The 15,027-nt window shown below is 38.9% G+C and overlaps 1 protein-coding gene across 1 annotated transcript; it reads right to left on the minus strand.

Annotated features, from left to right (window-relative positions):
* Positions 1–8,804: 8,804 nt before the first annotated feature.
* mrm3b (mitochondrial rRNA methyltransferase 3b) lies at positions 8,805–13,105 on the minus strand. Its single transcript, XM_016267686.1, has 5 exons — positions 13,059–13,105; positions 12,679–12,828; positions 11,126–11,370; positions 10,878–11,045; positions 8,805–9,960 (listed from the first exon to the last, which is right to left on the minus strand). Exons 1-5 carry the CDS (start codon positions 13,103–13,105, stop codon positions 9,422–9,424), a joined length of 1,149 nt encoding a protein of 382 aa, XP_016123172.1. The 3' UTR covers positions 8,805–9,421.
* Positions 13,106–15,027: the final 1,922 nt, after the last annotated feature.

Raw genomic sequence — 15,027 nt, forward strand, 5'->3', positions numbered from 1 at the left:
GCATCATTGATTCTATCAAATACCAACAGATAAAAAAATCAAAAAAGTGACTGACTGTTGTAAATCTTAAAATGGGCCGTGTTTGGATCTTCCAACCGGACAATAATCTAAAAACAAACCTTAAAAACAACACAAAAATGGGTCACTGGGCACAAAGTCAAGCTTCTGCTATGGCCATTCCAGTTCCCTGACCGGCACCTTATAGAAAATGAGTGTGGTGAACTGAAGAGGAGAAGCACCATCATGGAGCTGGGAATCTGAAGGGTCTGGAGAGATTCTGGATGAAGGAATGGTCTCTGATCTCTTGTTAGGTGTTCTCTAACCTCATCAGGCATTATAGGAGAAAACTCCTATACTATTTTGACAAATGGAGGTTTCAAAAAGTATTGAATAGAAGGGTACCGTTAATTGTGTCCAATGTGTATTAGAGAAAAACATTTATTTCATAATGATATTTCCCCCCATTTTATATTCTTATTCACCAATGAAAGGTTAGATTTTTGTGAATTTTTTAAATAAAAGATCAAAAGGATTAACAATGCAGATTTATTTTCATAGCCTTCTTTGATCATATTTACCAAGGGTACCAACAATTCTGACCACGTGTGTGTATCTCATGATCATGGAAAGCAGGAGCCTCTTGTAAGGTGATTTATTTAATAAGGTTTTACATCTGGCTGTGTTTAATTGATTGATTTCCATTTCAACAGACGGATGAACTTTTGTCACCTGTGGTTCAGTCAACACAAGAGCTCAAATATACCTACAACATAATTCAGAGTAAAACCAAAAATGGCAGCTCAAATAAATTTGCCAAATTATTATTACTTATTATTACTATTTTTATTATTATTAATATTATTAAACATAATCTGTGTAAAGTATGCAGAACTCAGTAAACTCTCTGTCATCTAATTGAATTTTGGTTTCTCTATGGCTGGGATCTCCAAACCAGCTCCTGGAGAGCTACCATCCTGCAGACTTCAGTTCCAACCCTGCTCTAACCCACCTACCTGTAATTACCCTAAACAGAGATTGTCTTATTATTGGGAGATGAGAGGGTCTGTATTACTTACCATTGGAAAAGCGTAACGGCTAACTTGGTTCACGTGAGGCACCTCAGTCAATCATACAATGGCTGTGGCCAGCTTTCACAGTTCTACGACAGCCAGTTACAGTTGTATGTTGCATAGGAAAAAAGAGCATGAATTGCTGGTCACTGCACTTTAAGATTAGGTTTTATTCTATATTATATATCATTTGTTTGTTGAAATCTGGAAGTCAGAAAGAATACCTTTTTAATAAAAATTGTTTTTGTCTTTATTCATTAAAATGTTATATCATCATCATACGCAGCAGTCACAAGTCAATACATTTCAAGTCTATTTATTGAAATTTTAAAGGAGTAGAAAGAACATTTTATTTTCATTGAGCAACATACAATATAATACAATCTAAATAATTCATGTACTTTATTCAATAAAATACATTATTTTGGCATGTGGTCTCATAATAGTCATTATAATTCAAGTCTAATTTCAGGTAAAACCTGAAAACCAAAGAAACAAAACATCAATATTTTTAGACAATACACAGTATTACATATATTTTATTAAATAGTAACGTGACACATATTTGCTGGTAATAATGCTGTAAACAGGCTTGGGAGGGTTACTTTAAAAATGTATTCCGTTACAGTTACAAATTACTTGAAAAAAGTATTCAGTAACATAATTTCAGCACTACAATATGAAAGTAATGTAATCTGATTACTTTTGGATTACTTCAAGGTCACATATGTAAATATAGTCAAGTAAAAGCAATGTAATCAAAAATACTTATATTTATTATGGATATGATGCAAAATATAAAACTATCTGATGCACAATATAAAATATTTAAGAAAATGCAATGTAGTTGTAACTGCTGTAACTATATGTTCTGCTCATAAAACCATAACACAATAGAAATGATAAAAACTTGAAATCTCAATCACATTATGTAGTCCTTATGCCACTTAGATTTAGATCTCATACGTAGCTGTTTTGGAGGGGTATTCAAAGCAGGTTGAGTAGAGGTTGGCGTAGTGGGTTTTGCCAAGGTTGGTGTACAGTCCTGACCTCCACTCTCAGTGTGTAATTCCATCTCTTCCCAATGCTTAGCAGAAAGGTGTTTGGTCCCATATGCTCTTCCACAGTTAGTCTGTGCTTTAGGAACTAAGTGACAAATTCTGACCCTCACCTTCACTATTTGAGCAAAAGATGGAGTATGTGCATACTGCTTAATGTCAGTGTACTGCTTCATCTTAGCTTGTTTCTTTTCCATAGTGTCATGGACAGATGTGTTTGGCACATGAACAACAGGTAAAATGTCAAATTTTGTTTGCATTTTAAGTTCATAGAGAAGTTCATAAGGTCAGGTTGAGCTAGTGGCATGCTGTGTAGCATGATACACTTGAAGCCAGTTAGTCACAGCCTCCTTCCAGGGCTGTGGTTGCTGTTGATATGCAGCCTTTCAGGGCATGATGGAACCTCTCGACTGCTCCATTGGCTGTAGGGTATTACACAGCTGTCTTATTGTGCTATAAACCCCTAGTCTGCAGAAATTCACCAAAGGTAGCTGATGTAAACTGCATTCCGTTATCAGTGACAATGGTCTCTGGATTCCCATAATGGCTGAAAATAGTAGTCAGTAGTCAAGAGTCTAAGATAGTGTTGGTCATGGCGGATTGGGCTCTGGCCACTTTGAATAGTAGTCGGTCAGAGTCACAGCATACCAACAAGCAAGAATAGCAGTAAAAACACAAGAAATAGTGACTGGTCTGTCTCTTTAAAGAAAGAAAACCATACATGTTAGTCACCAATCACCTACCCTTCAATATACAAGGACAACAAAGCAACATTTTAGAGGAAGCACACTGCAGTAAATCAGTTACCAAATATCACCACTCAATCCCCAAACCAAACTCAGAATACAGAGGGAAAGTTATAAATGAAAGACACAAACATAAACCACATAAACAAAGACTACAATAGTCTACCAGACACTTAAACTCATAGCCAATCAATTTTCAATAAAGTAAGCAGTTATTCATTGCTCATACACAGCCGTTTGCCCATAGAACAGGAGTTCTTAACTCTTGCCATCAAGGTCTGCTTTCCTGCAGAATTTAGCTCCAACCCTAATCAAACAAACCTGAACAAGCTAATCAAGGTCTTCAGGATTGAAAGTCACAGGCAGGTGAGTTTGATCAAGGTTGGAGCTAAACTCTGCAGGAGAGTATATCTTGAGGGCCAGAGTTGAGAACCTCTGCAACAGGATGTACCGCAACATTAAATAGTAGTGATGTTAGTTGTGACACCAAAGCTCAGACCTGGGTGTCAAAAAAAGAGAAACTATTTTCATTTGTAGGAAACAAAAAGGACAGGATTGATGAGGCTCTCGTGGACGTGATTCTCCAAGACTCAAAGCCTTTCACCATTGTGTAGGATTCAAAAAAATTGTCAGCCTTTTAGATCCTACATATTTCTCCCATCAAGGCAAACATTGAAGACAATGATGGAGACAAAGTTAACGGAGGAGAAAGAGAAGGCTAAAGAAGAAGTGCTGAGGGATACAGCTGTGACCTTAACTTCAGATATTTGGACATTGATCCATATGGATTCTTATTTAGCCGTCACCTGCCATTTTATTGACAGTAAAGAACAGCTTGCTTTGGTATTGCTGGGAGTAGGAAAATTACCTGCTTTGCATACAACAGCAAACATTGCTGCAGTGGAGAAATCTCTCATGGTGGAATGGGGGATTAAATCTAAGATTAGATGTCACTGATGCAGCTGTCAATATGATTGCATGTGCCAACAATTTACAGTTTAGGCATAGCATTTGCATAGCCCATGCTCTAAAGCTATTGACTTCTCATGGCTTCAAGACATAAGGAGCCAGGCAAGGAAGACTGTTGCTTATTTTAGAACAAGCACTGTAGCAAAGGAGTGACTTGCAAGTTTCCAGCAAGAGATGGGCATACCTTCTCATAGAATTAGACACACACTGGAACAGCACATTTGACATGCTGTCTAGACTGTATGAACAGCGTTAACCAGTTAGTGCTGCACTGGTGTCACTGAGGACAGATTTGGGTGCTCTGTCCTCAGCGGAGTACCACACGATGTCTGAGTGCATTGGTGTACGATCTCCACTGAAAGAGACGACTGTTGAACTTTCAGCAGAAAAAAAACTCCCTGGTTTCAAGGTCATTCCCCTCATCCACATGTTGAGGCATGCTATAACAACAAAGCAGCATGGAGTGACTGATGAGAAGGCAACACAGCTCTGCAACAACATCTTGGCTCATTATGAGACATCAAGCCAAATGACCCTTGCCAATATCCTGGATCCCCATTTTAAACTACATATACCTCTGGCAAACAGTCTGGTGTGCTGGCTGGCTTGAAACAGACTGGAATGCCGGAATGGACACACTACTGAATTCTGGGTCTAAAGCGGACTCGTTACTGAATTCTGGGGTTGGAGTAGACTCTTAACTAAACTCTGGGGCTGGAACAGGCTCTTGACTGATGTTGAGAGAATGAGAAGATTCTGGGGCTGGAGCCAACACTGGAGCAGACTCAGGCTGGAACTAACACTGGAGCTGGAGCCGGAGCCGACACTGGAGCGCACTCAGGGGCTTGAGCCAACACTGGACCAGACTCATAACTGAACTCTGGGGCTGGAACGGGCTTGACTGGGACAGACTTGTAAATCACAGGAAGAGTAAGTGGTCTTTCAGGACTAGCTTGACTGAGTAGAAGGGCGTAGAGAATATATTCTTCTAAAGTGCACCTATTCATACCTTGTGTATACGGTTGTAGCCAGTTCCAGAAAATCCCAAGTGTATTCCTCAATGGGGTGGACATCTTGGTTGAGGGAGAGCAGCAAGTCAGTTGGGAGAAGAAGTAGGCACATGGTTGCTGTTGTAGGTCCGGTCCTTCTGTCATATAAACAGAAGATGATGACTCAGAGGTAACGTGCACAATGAGGTTTTTATTAGCAGAGATGTTAGAGAAGCTGATGGCACAAACAGGTGAAGGAATAACAGTCTTTGTCTTGCAGGTACTGGCTGGTATGGCAGAAAACTGGTGAACACTGAAGACTGGAGAATAACAGGTAAGAGAATGGGATTGTGAAAGTACTCTTTAAATTAGACCAATAAAATTGGGTCTTGTAGATCAGTGTTTCCCAACCGGGGTACCGCGTGTCGAGAGGAGGGGTGCCGTGTAAAAAAAATATTTTTTTTGTATTTTTAAATTGCTAAAATGTTCAAAAAAGCATCTATTATATAATATCCATTTCTGATGTCGCCAATAATTAGACATGCACCGAAATTTCGGCTGCCAAAAAATGAGTTCACCGCTCAGGATTCACTTTCATTGATGGTGTTTACAGGAATATTCCAGGTTATTTTCAACTTCATGTTGAGGAATAGCATGTGCGGCTTACTTTAGATTATTACAGACAATGACTTCAACTCTCAGTTGTAGTGGTGTGACGCTCTGCGTATTATCCCGCTCTATGTGTGTGCGCTCCGCTCAGTCGCTCCACTCATATACCGTTCATGCTCATCGGAACAGCAAAGTCCACTCAAAAATTGAGCTGACAGGAAACATCGATGTAGTACAGTATTGTTTCTGTCTGCAATAGCCCTACTGTGTTGTAACATGGTGTGGTATATGGGCAACTCTGGTAACGCTGCCCTCTCATTCATTGATCTGCTAACCGCTATGCTCAGGTGTTCTGATAATAATAGCTTTCTAGGACTAAACATTATTTGGATAATTGGTAAAAAAAAAAAAGTTAAATATCTTAACCCTACTGTTAGTCCTACCTGAAAAACTAAAAAGCAATTTATTTAATTTGAAGGCCTGTCGTTATTTTTTTATTTGTGCTATCATTATTAATTTCTTAATTTGTTCTTATTTTATTACTGACTGCTTACTTGTAATTTTTTATTCAATTCAAAGTTTGAAATCAAGCTATCTCGTGCTACTGCACCAAAATTACCCCACTGTAAAATTTTAAAAACACATAGCTAGTTATAATGGTAATTAAATAATGTTTACATATGTATAAAAGCCTACATTAAAATCTGTCATATAAATTGGTCTCTTCATTAGAAAAGCTACTGATTGCCACCATTGATGGACAACATTTTTTAATAATATTAAAAATATCTGTATGACATTATATTCTGCAGTTCTTCCCTGTTGTACCGAATATCTATAATTTTCAAATTATTATATCGAAGTTAGAAATTCAAATATTGTGACAAAATTAATTTTGTAGGGTGCCACAAGTTTGTTAAAATTTCCGAAGGGTGCCGCAACTAAAAAAAGGTTGGGAAACACTGTTGTAGATCATTGCGATAAATGATCTGTTCAGAAATACAATGTGATTTTTGTATTCTAATGTGTTGCACTTTAAATGTGTTGGGCTCTTAAACCTTTTCAGTGGTGAGTTTAAAATATTCTAGCGGTTCCCCTAGAGTGAGTTTTTTTAAGGCGACCCTTATTTTAGAACGTTTGCCCTTACTGTTTCCATTGTGACGCGTCAGGCTTGTCACATGACACACCGCAGCCACAATAACACTGTATGACAGATGGATCGCTTTTATTTCGTTTTTCCTTTTTTATTTAAAATATTCACAAACTTGCATACCATGTCATGAACAATCTGATATTCCGATTCACAAATATGTGTAAATGAGTGTGTCTTGTCATTTAAAAACCTTTCTAAATAATCTTGATCGTGAGATGGGCGCCACCATGTTTGTATGCGCTGCAGTTCAGAGTCCTGTCAGTTGGATTTACAGCACGTGAATTCATCAATTTCTTCCGAAATACAAGTAATAAGTGGCCGGTGAACTGGGTGAAGAATAGAGTGAACTTTATAATTACTTACACTTTAACATATCGTCTGCATTTGTGCTCCTGCTCATTACCTTCTGCATGATTCTTAATGTGTTTTTGGAGTACATGACCAGCATATGCATCCTGCTGGTCTTCAGGCTCAGGACTTGAAGTATGACCATATTAGCCCGGTTCTGTCAATACTGCACTGGCTCCCTATCGTATACATTTTAAAATCTTGCTAATTACTTATAAAGCCCTAAATGGTTTAGTTCCTCAGTACTTGAGTGAGCTCTTATGGCACTATAGTCATTCACGTCCACTGTGTTCTCAAAACATTGCTTCCGCGATCTGGTCATCGATGGACCACTCTTTCAGGCTTATAATGATAGCTGGAGGGAGAATGGGATCAGGAGGAGCTGGGGGGGGGTAGACATGGGACAAAGCATTCGCTTTTTGGTTCCTACTCCCAGGCCGGTAAGTGAAGTTGAATCTGGTGATGAAGAGAGCCCAGCGGGCTTGACATGTGTTCAGTCTCTTGGCCTCGCTGAGATACTCAAGATTGCTGTAGTCAGTGATGACTTCAGATGGGTGTTTAGCTCCCTCCAGCCAGTGTTGCTATTCTACTAAAGCCAGTTTCATAGCCAGCAGTTCGTGGTTACCGATGTCATAATTGCGCTCTGCCATGAGGTAAAAGGCACATGGATGGAGTGTGGGAGGCTCACTCTGCCACTGAGATATTATGGCTCCTACCCCGGTGGTAGATGCATCAACCTTGACGAAGAAGGGGAGTTCAGGATTGGGATGCACTAGGGTAGGAGTGGTGCAGAAGGCTTTCTTGAGCTGGTTGAAGGCCTTGGTAGTTTCAGAGTTCCAGGACAGAGACTTGGCCCCATGTTTCAACAAGGAGGTTAGAAGTTGTTTATGAACATCCTGTAGAAGTTTACAAACCCCAAGAAGTGTTGTAGTTCCTTGATCAATGTATGTCGTGGCCAATTCTCAACTGCCTGTACCTTCCTCTGGTCCATGCAGATGCCGTGTTGGTTGATGACCTAGCCAAGGAAGTGGATGATGTCACAGTGGAACTCGCACTTCTCAAGCTTGACATAAAGGTGGTATTCTCAAAGCTTGTGGAGGACCTGCATCATGTGTTAACGATGTTTGGCCTGGTTCCAGGAATAGATGAGGATATCATCAATATAGACGATGATGAAATGATGAAGTAACACCTCGTTCACGAATCCCTGGAAGACGGAGGGTGAGGTGGACAGTCCGTACGGCATAACGAGATATTCGTAGTGGCCAGATGGTGTTCCAAAAGCTGTCTTCCACTCGTCACTCTCCGGGATTTTAATGAGGTTATAATCTCTCCGCAGGTCCAACTTTGTAAAGATGCGAGCTCTCCATAACTTCTCCAGGGCTGCCAGAACCAGAAGAAAAGGGTACCAGAACTTGACCATTTGGGACTTGAGAGCTTTTGTTGTCCTTTTTACCCACGTAAAATAAACTAGAAGAGGCAGGAGAAGTGGATAGACAGATGAATTCTTGCTTGAGAGCCTCCTCGATATACTCCTCCATGGCCTTTTGTTTCAGGATGGACAGTGGGTAGACTTTACCATGTGGAAATGTAGCCCCAGGCAGGAGGTTGATTGCACAGTCCCATGGCCAATGTGGTGGTAGCTTGGTTGCCAGTTGCTTGCTGAAGACATCTCGGAACGCCTGGTATTCTGGAGGAATTTCCTGTTGCTTGGAGGTGTTAGGACTCTCAATGGAAGTGGATCATACAACGATTTTACTAGAAGAAGTAAAATCTTTATCTATTTCTGGTAATGCATTTTAATGATGAAGTATCATGTGGGCATGTAAATACCATTGGCTCAGAGTGCATTTTGAAATCCAGACAGCGTTTTGCTATATTTATCATATTTTAATGAATATGCAACCCCAAGTGTCCTATCCATTAGTGTAAATGCATTTAAGAAAAATGACATTTAAATGAAAATTTTGCTACAGTCTTTGCTTGGACATGATAAAAATATCCCATCAGTTTGGGTTATACATTTTAACTCTTGCCATTTTGTATTTGAAGTTGAATATTGCTACATATATGCTTCCATAGAACTTCTGGTTATGATGTAGTAATTGCAAATTGAACCGTGCTTTACATGATGTCTCTTTATAGTGTCCTTGCATATATCATACACTTGGCCTGCAATCCAAGTGTCTTTAAAACATTTTTTTCCCCCAGTCAAGTCTTACTCCCAAAACATACTGCGGCCATAATTTTGAACCGGTTTATTTCAATACTGAGGACATGGAAATTATTTATTTTTTTCCTCATAAATCAATAGTATTTTTCCATTTTGAATGAATGAATTCCAGTCAGATCAAAAGGCCTTATTTACATACAAATATTTAAATATCACAGAAAAACATACTGGATGTGTTTATATTACATTACATTATGTAATGATTGCATGGCGTTATCATCTTTTTTCACGAAGCTGTGGTCTCTGTCAACTTCTTATCTTCTCAGCCAGTGACAGCAGCTGCTTCCTTCCTTCAAAAAGCAAAATACTTGCAGCCATGGCAGAGTTCAGGCTGTCCACACCATATACCATGGGGATCAGTAACCTCCGTCCTCCAGTCCTCTCAGCCAATCGCAAAGCCTCCCGACTCAGACCGTGTGATTCTCCACCAATTACAAGACCTGTGTGCCTAGCAACCCAATCAATGTAATAATACTGCGTCTCGAGGGATTTGCCACTATCATAATCCTCAAAGCCACAGAAATCATCATCCTCATATTCCACCTTCCTTGGGTACTGATGTCCTCTGACCCAACCGTAATCAGAAGGCTTTTTCTGTTGTTGAGGGATTACGGTATTGTTATCTTCAGTCAAGGTGGTGCTGCAGTTGTCAGCTACGTGAATGGTTGCTGTTTTGGGCAGGTGACTTGGAATATCACTCCATGTTAGGCTTGGGATTACAGGGAGACAGAAGTGAGCGCCCATGGCTGCCCTAAGAACTTTGGGCTCCCAAACATCCACACATCCTGAGGGGAGATTGCCAGAATTTAATTATAAACAAAATCAATAGATAATCAATAAGAACAATAAAATCAATATCAAGTTTCAACTGTAAAACTGTCAAATAAATGTCACGTAATCACTGCGTAATATAATATATGAAAGTAAATATCTAAATGAATGTCAATAAAAATCGGACCATTTGAAACGTCGAATTAATTTGACTAATCATTTCTGATATTTAAAAAGAATACTTTTTATGAAAATCTTTAAGAAGTTCACAGTGTTGTTGAAGATAAAATATAATGCAGATATCATTAGGTTAAATATTGATTATTAATCACTCAAACCTCTTTCTCTACATAACTGTCTGTCACACATATCCACCATGTTGATAGTTTTTAAAGACTTTTTATTTGCGTACATAGTTATAATCAAATCCTCATCCAATGTGCAAAGGGTTATATGGGTAATATTAGCTATTAGAGCAGCATCTAATTTCAGAGGCTGCATCCTCCCGATGTCGCATTTGAAGGGTGCATTTTAAATAAAAAACATTTTTAATAAATGACAGTATTTTACACCTCACAGGGAATAACAGTCAATTTGATTACGTATGCAGCCACCAAATGCGACCTCCGGAGGATACAGCCTCCAAAATGAGATGCAGCTAGAGTGTTCATGGATCTGCATTTCGATTTTCAACCGGAAATAGTAAACCATCTATACATCATGTATCATTATACAGTGGGGCAAAAAAGTATTTAGTCAGCCACCAATTGTGCAATGTGGACTCGGCTATTCTGTTAGATTAGAATGATTATTACAACTATATCTCTATTGTTATCATTATAGTTATCACTCTTGGTGTGAATGGGCATTTTTTTTAAAGATAAAAGTTTCATAAGTAAATCAATTGAGAATGTCTTAGCTTTGCTGATACCTTTAGTGAGCAGCACACTGTGACACCCGGCGGCAGCAGCAGAGCGTAACACTGCGGCCAGGTTTCCAGGGTCTCTCACATTGTCACAAATCAGTGTCAGAGGCACAGGCTTGCCATACTTTTCTTCTGAGAATGTTAAATGGGATGCTTCGGGCCGCTTGAATATGGCTGCAATTAGAAAATATCCAATTAAGGTGCTGCTGTATGAGCGGGACATTTGTTTTGTTTTGCTAATGCAGGTCTCTTACCTATTATGTTTTTTGAGATGTCAAGATCAGACCAGATTTTAGGATCTTCCTTTCTGACTTTCACAATGCTGGTACGGCTGAGTTTATCCAGGGGAAGCTCCCGCAGTGCATCCACTGAACTGAAATAAACAGTTTGCGCTACGGCCCCTGCATCCAGAGCGCTGCGTATAAGACGCTTTCCCTCCAGAACAACTTTACCTTGCTGCTCCCGAAGCTTCTTAGATCGAGCTATGCTGACCAACCTCCTGCATATACAATGGAGATTAAATGTCAAATGACATTTAACAGTGAAAACAACATCCACAAGATGCAAGATACACTATTCATTTTTCACAACCTTAAGTGACTACATTAAGTTTACTACAGAAAGCCTTTTACAAAGGAGAGTTTTTGAATTTTTTCCCCCCAGAATTTATTAAAGGGGTCATATGATGCTTTTTTAAAGATCATTATTTTGTGTATTTGGTGTAACATAATATGTTGACATGCTTTAATGTTCAAAAAACACATTATTTTTCAAATACTGTACATTATTGTAGGTCCTCTATGCCCCGCCTCTCTCAAACGCTTCGTTTTCTACAAAGTCCCTCCTTCCGACAAGCGTAGTCTTCTCTGATTGGCCAGCTGACCCAGTACATTGTGATTGGCCGAACATCGCAAGCACTCGTCGGAAATTTAGCGCCCCTTACCATAATTGCGAGCTTCATCTTTCAAAATAAATGTAAAGAAAGCCTGAAAGGGGAACAGTCTCGTGACCGACACCGTGATGAATATGTGTTTGCAGTACACAAGCCACGGTTAAGACAGCTGACTCCACTGTGACCCTGCCTCTCTCTCTCTCTCTCTCTCTCTAACACTTAAGCTAATAACAAAACAGTAGATGATTCAGAAGAGCCAGATTTTCGTAGCAAAGTCAGAATTACCTCCTCTCCTAGGTTCACGAAACGGTCGTCTATAAAATGCATTGCTGTTCTGTTGTAAGTGATCTTAAAGATTCCTAAATGCATCTACTTTCGGAAGGCCAAATAAAGTGCTTTTGCTTTCGCACTGAAACACACAGCGTCTCCCTGACATGCTGCTTCAACACTAACTGCGGTTACTGAAACCACGCCTTCTTTCTTTGCGTGCACATTTGGGCGGCATTATGCTAATATTTCCACATAGTGAGGTAGATATGTGGGGGCGTGTTAGAATGAGCCGTTTTAGGGGGGCGTGGCAGAGTCTTAACTTTGATAAAGAATATCTCTTTGGTTTTGAGACTTTAGTCTTTGCAACTTCAGGGATCTTATCTATGCACAATCAGCTTGTAACACTCCAAAGAGAAAGGAAAACTTGAAATCGCATCATATGACCCCTTTAATAAATAGCTTGTCATTCAGAATTATTTAAAGTTTACAAAATTGTCAACACTTTTGTCTTCATACTCATTTCTTGCATATTCAATTTTATCTTTAAATTCGTTTTTGCAAGAAACAAAACTAAAAAAAACAGCTGTAGTGCTTTGTATTCTCGGGCACGAATCACGTAGTAACAAATGTGAATATTTTACTCACGTCAAACTCTTGTCCCCAGGTTGTGCTTTCTCATACAACAAACCATCAACTTCTCCAAAACGGGACAATGTGGTGGGCTGATGATTGTCGCAGAGGTCTGCGTTTATCACCTTCTCCTGAGGTAATTGTGAGAACTGTACTGAATCCCCCCTAGAATACCAGCTATAGAAAAGTCTTTGTGATCAACCTTCTTTAATGACTGAATAAAATGGCATCTTTCTTTGTTGTATTTCCTGCAATGAAGCAGTACATGTTCAACTGTTTCTTGCTGACTACAATAAATACATTCCCCAGTTGGGTGCTTGCCAATTTTAAACAAAGTACTATTAAGTCCTGTGTGTGATCTATTCTCAGTCGAGTTATAATATTCCCTTCCTTACGGTTTGACAAGTGAATTTCCGGGATGTGAGTTTACAAATGCTACCATGGCGAAGGCAAGTCACGCGTTTGTCCTACGATTACCTAGGAGGCGACATTTCCTTATTAAATAAGAACATATTCATAGTAAAATATTATAAAATAGCTTCTTATAGAAATGCTTGAAAGAAATGCATTGATCACTACATGAAATATATATAAAACGTCCACTGATTCAGTTTGATTTTCATTAGCCTAATTGTTTTTCTCAGTGATCTATAAGTGGTTTAAATATACAACTTCAGTGGAGTCGCCTTAAAGGGGTCCATATGGATTTTTTTTTAATTATTTTAATATGTTCCTTGAGGTTTACTTATTATGTTAATCAAGTTTTTTTGCACAATAAATTAATAAATATATGGAAAAAAGATTATTTTCAACCTCATTCTGACCCTCTCTCTACAACGACCTGTGGTTTTAAGGGGCGGGTCCTAAGGCTTATTATCAGTAATCAGCGGTGTTATGATTGGCTAATGTCATTGCATAGGAAACAGTATCAATGCCCCTTCGCTATTGCATGTGTGTTATGACCAGTGTTGGGGAAAGTTACTTTTAAAAGTAATGCGTTACTTTACTAGTTACTTGAAAAAAGTAATCTGATTACGTAACTCGCATTACTTGTAATGCGTTACCCCAAACACTGGTTATGACAATATAATTAAAATAAAATGGTCATTTCCAGACATAGCATAATGAAAGCATTTACTTATGGTTTGTGATTCAGCTGCAGTCAGATCTAGTACCGCTTCATCTTTCAACAAATGCTTCTTTGTGAAATCTCCATGACATTGTGCCTCGTTTACAAAACAAAATTTTCTGGACATCCCTCTCACACAATCTGGGATGCCATTAAAAATAAACTATCCACTTGTTCCTTATGTTGGGAACCTTATGATTTCTGTACAAAGACGCAAAAACGAGCCGTTAAACCAAACGTTTAACCAAAGCAAACGTTCTTTTACTCCATTTGTCCTGACTACAGACTGATGCTCTTGGACTGCATCAGGAAGCGAACACGCATCTGTATACTGTATCTAGTGTAGACAAGATAGCGGCAGTTATTGTAATTTCTATTTGCTTTTGTTGCGACGCGACACTCGCATTCAGTATGATCAAGCCTTAAAGGGTTAGTTCACCCAAAAATGAAAAGTAGCCCATGTTTTACTCACCCTCAAAGCATCCTTTCTTCTTTCAGATGAATCCAATCGGAGTTATATTATTCTTATTCTTCCAAGCTTTAGAATGGGAGTAGCTGACTGTTTTTGTTCAACAGTCCAAAAGTTGTCAAATAAAGTGTGCACATCCATAGTAAAATGTGTCTCACATGACTCCGGGGGGTGAATAAAGGCCTCCTGTAGCAAATCGTACGTCTTACGTCATCCGCCCAGAACAGCTTGCACGTATGACAGTCAGCAGAAGTGAGAAAAAAGTATTTATAGCATTTTAAATATGGATATTTTTCTTACAAAAACGCATGGATTTGCTACAGGAGGCCTATATTCACCCCCCGGAGCCATGTGAGGCCCGTTTTATTATAGATGCACGCGCTTTATTTAACTAAACAACAAAACTTTTAACAAAAACACCCACCTACTCCCATTCTAACGCTTGGAAGAGCAAGGACAATAATATAACTCCGATTGGATTCATCTGAAAGAAGAAAGTCATATACACCTAGGATGCTTTCATGGGCTAATTTTCATTTTTGGGGGAAATAACATTATAATAAATAAATAAAATTAGCTGCTCTCTGAGGGTTATTACATAAATGCTCTTTTTTTTTATTGACGATGAGGACATTTTAAGTTATGAAACTTGCAGGATGTATTAAGCATACAAAGACCTCTTCTGTGTAAAAAGATCCATGGGAATTTGGTTTCTCCTGTCATGATATGTCCACTTTAATATATATCCTATGTGATGAAAAATTGC

The sequence above is a fragment of the Sinocyclocheilus grahami genome, unplaced genomic scaffold (assembly GCF_001515645.1).
Source record: "Sinocyclocheilus grahami isolate Dianchi unplaced genomic scaffold, SAMN03320097.WGS_v1.1 scaffold39.1, whole genome shotgun sequence".
Lineage (NCBI taxonomy): Eukaryota > Metazoa > Chordata > Actinopteri > Cypriniformes > Cyprinidae > Sinocyclocheilus > Sinocyclocheilus grahami.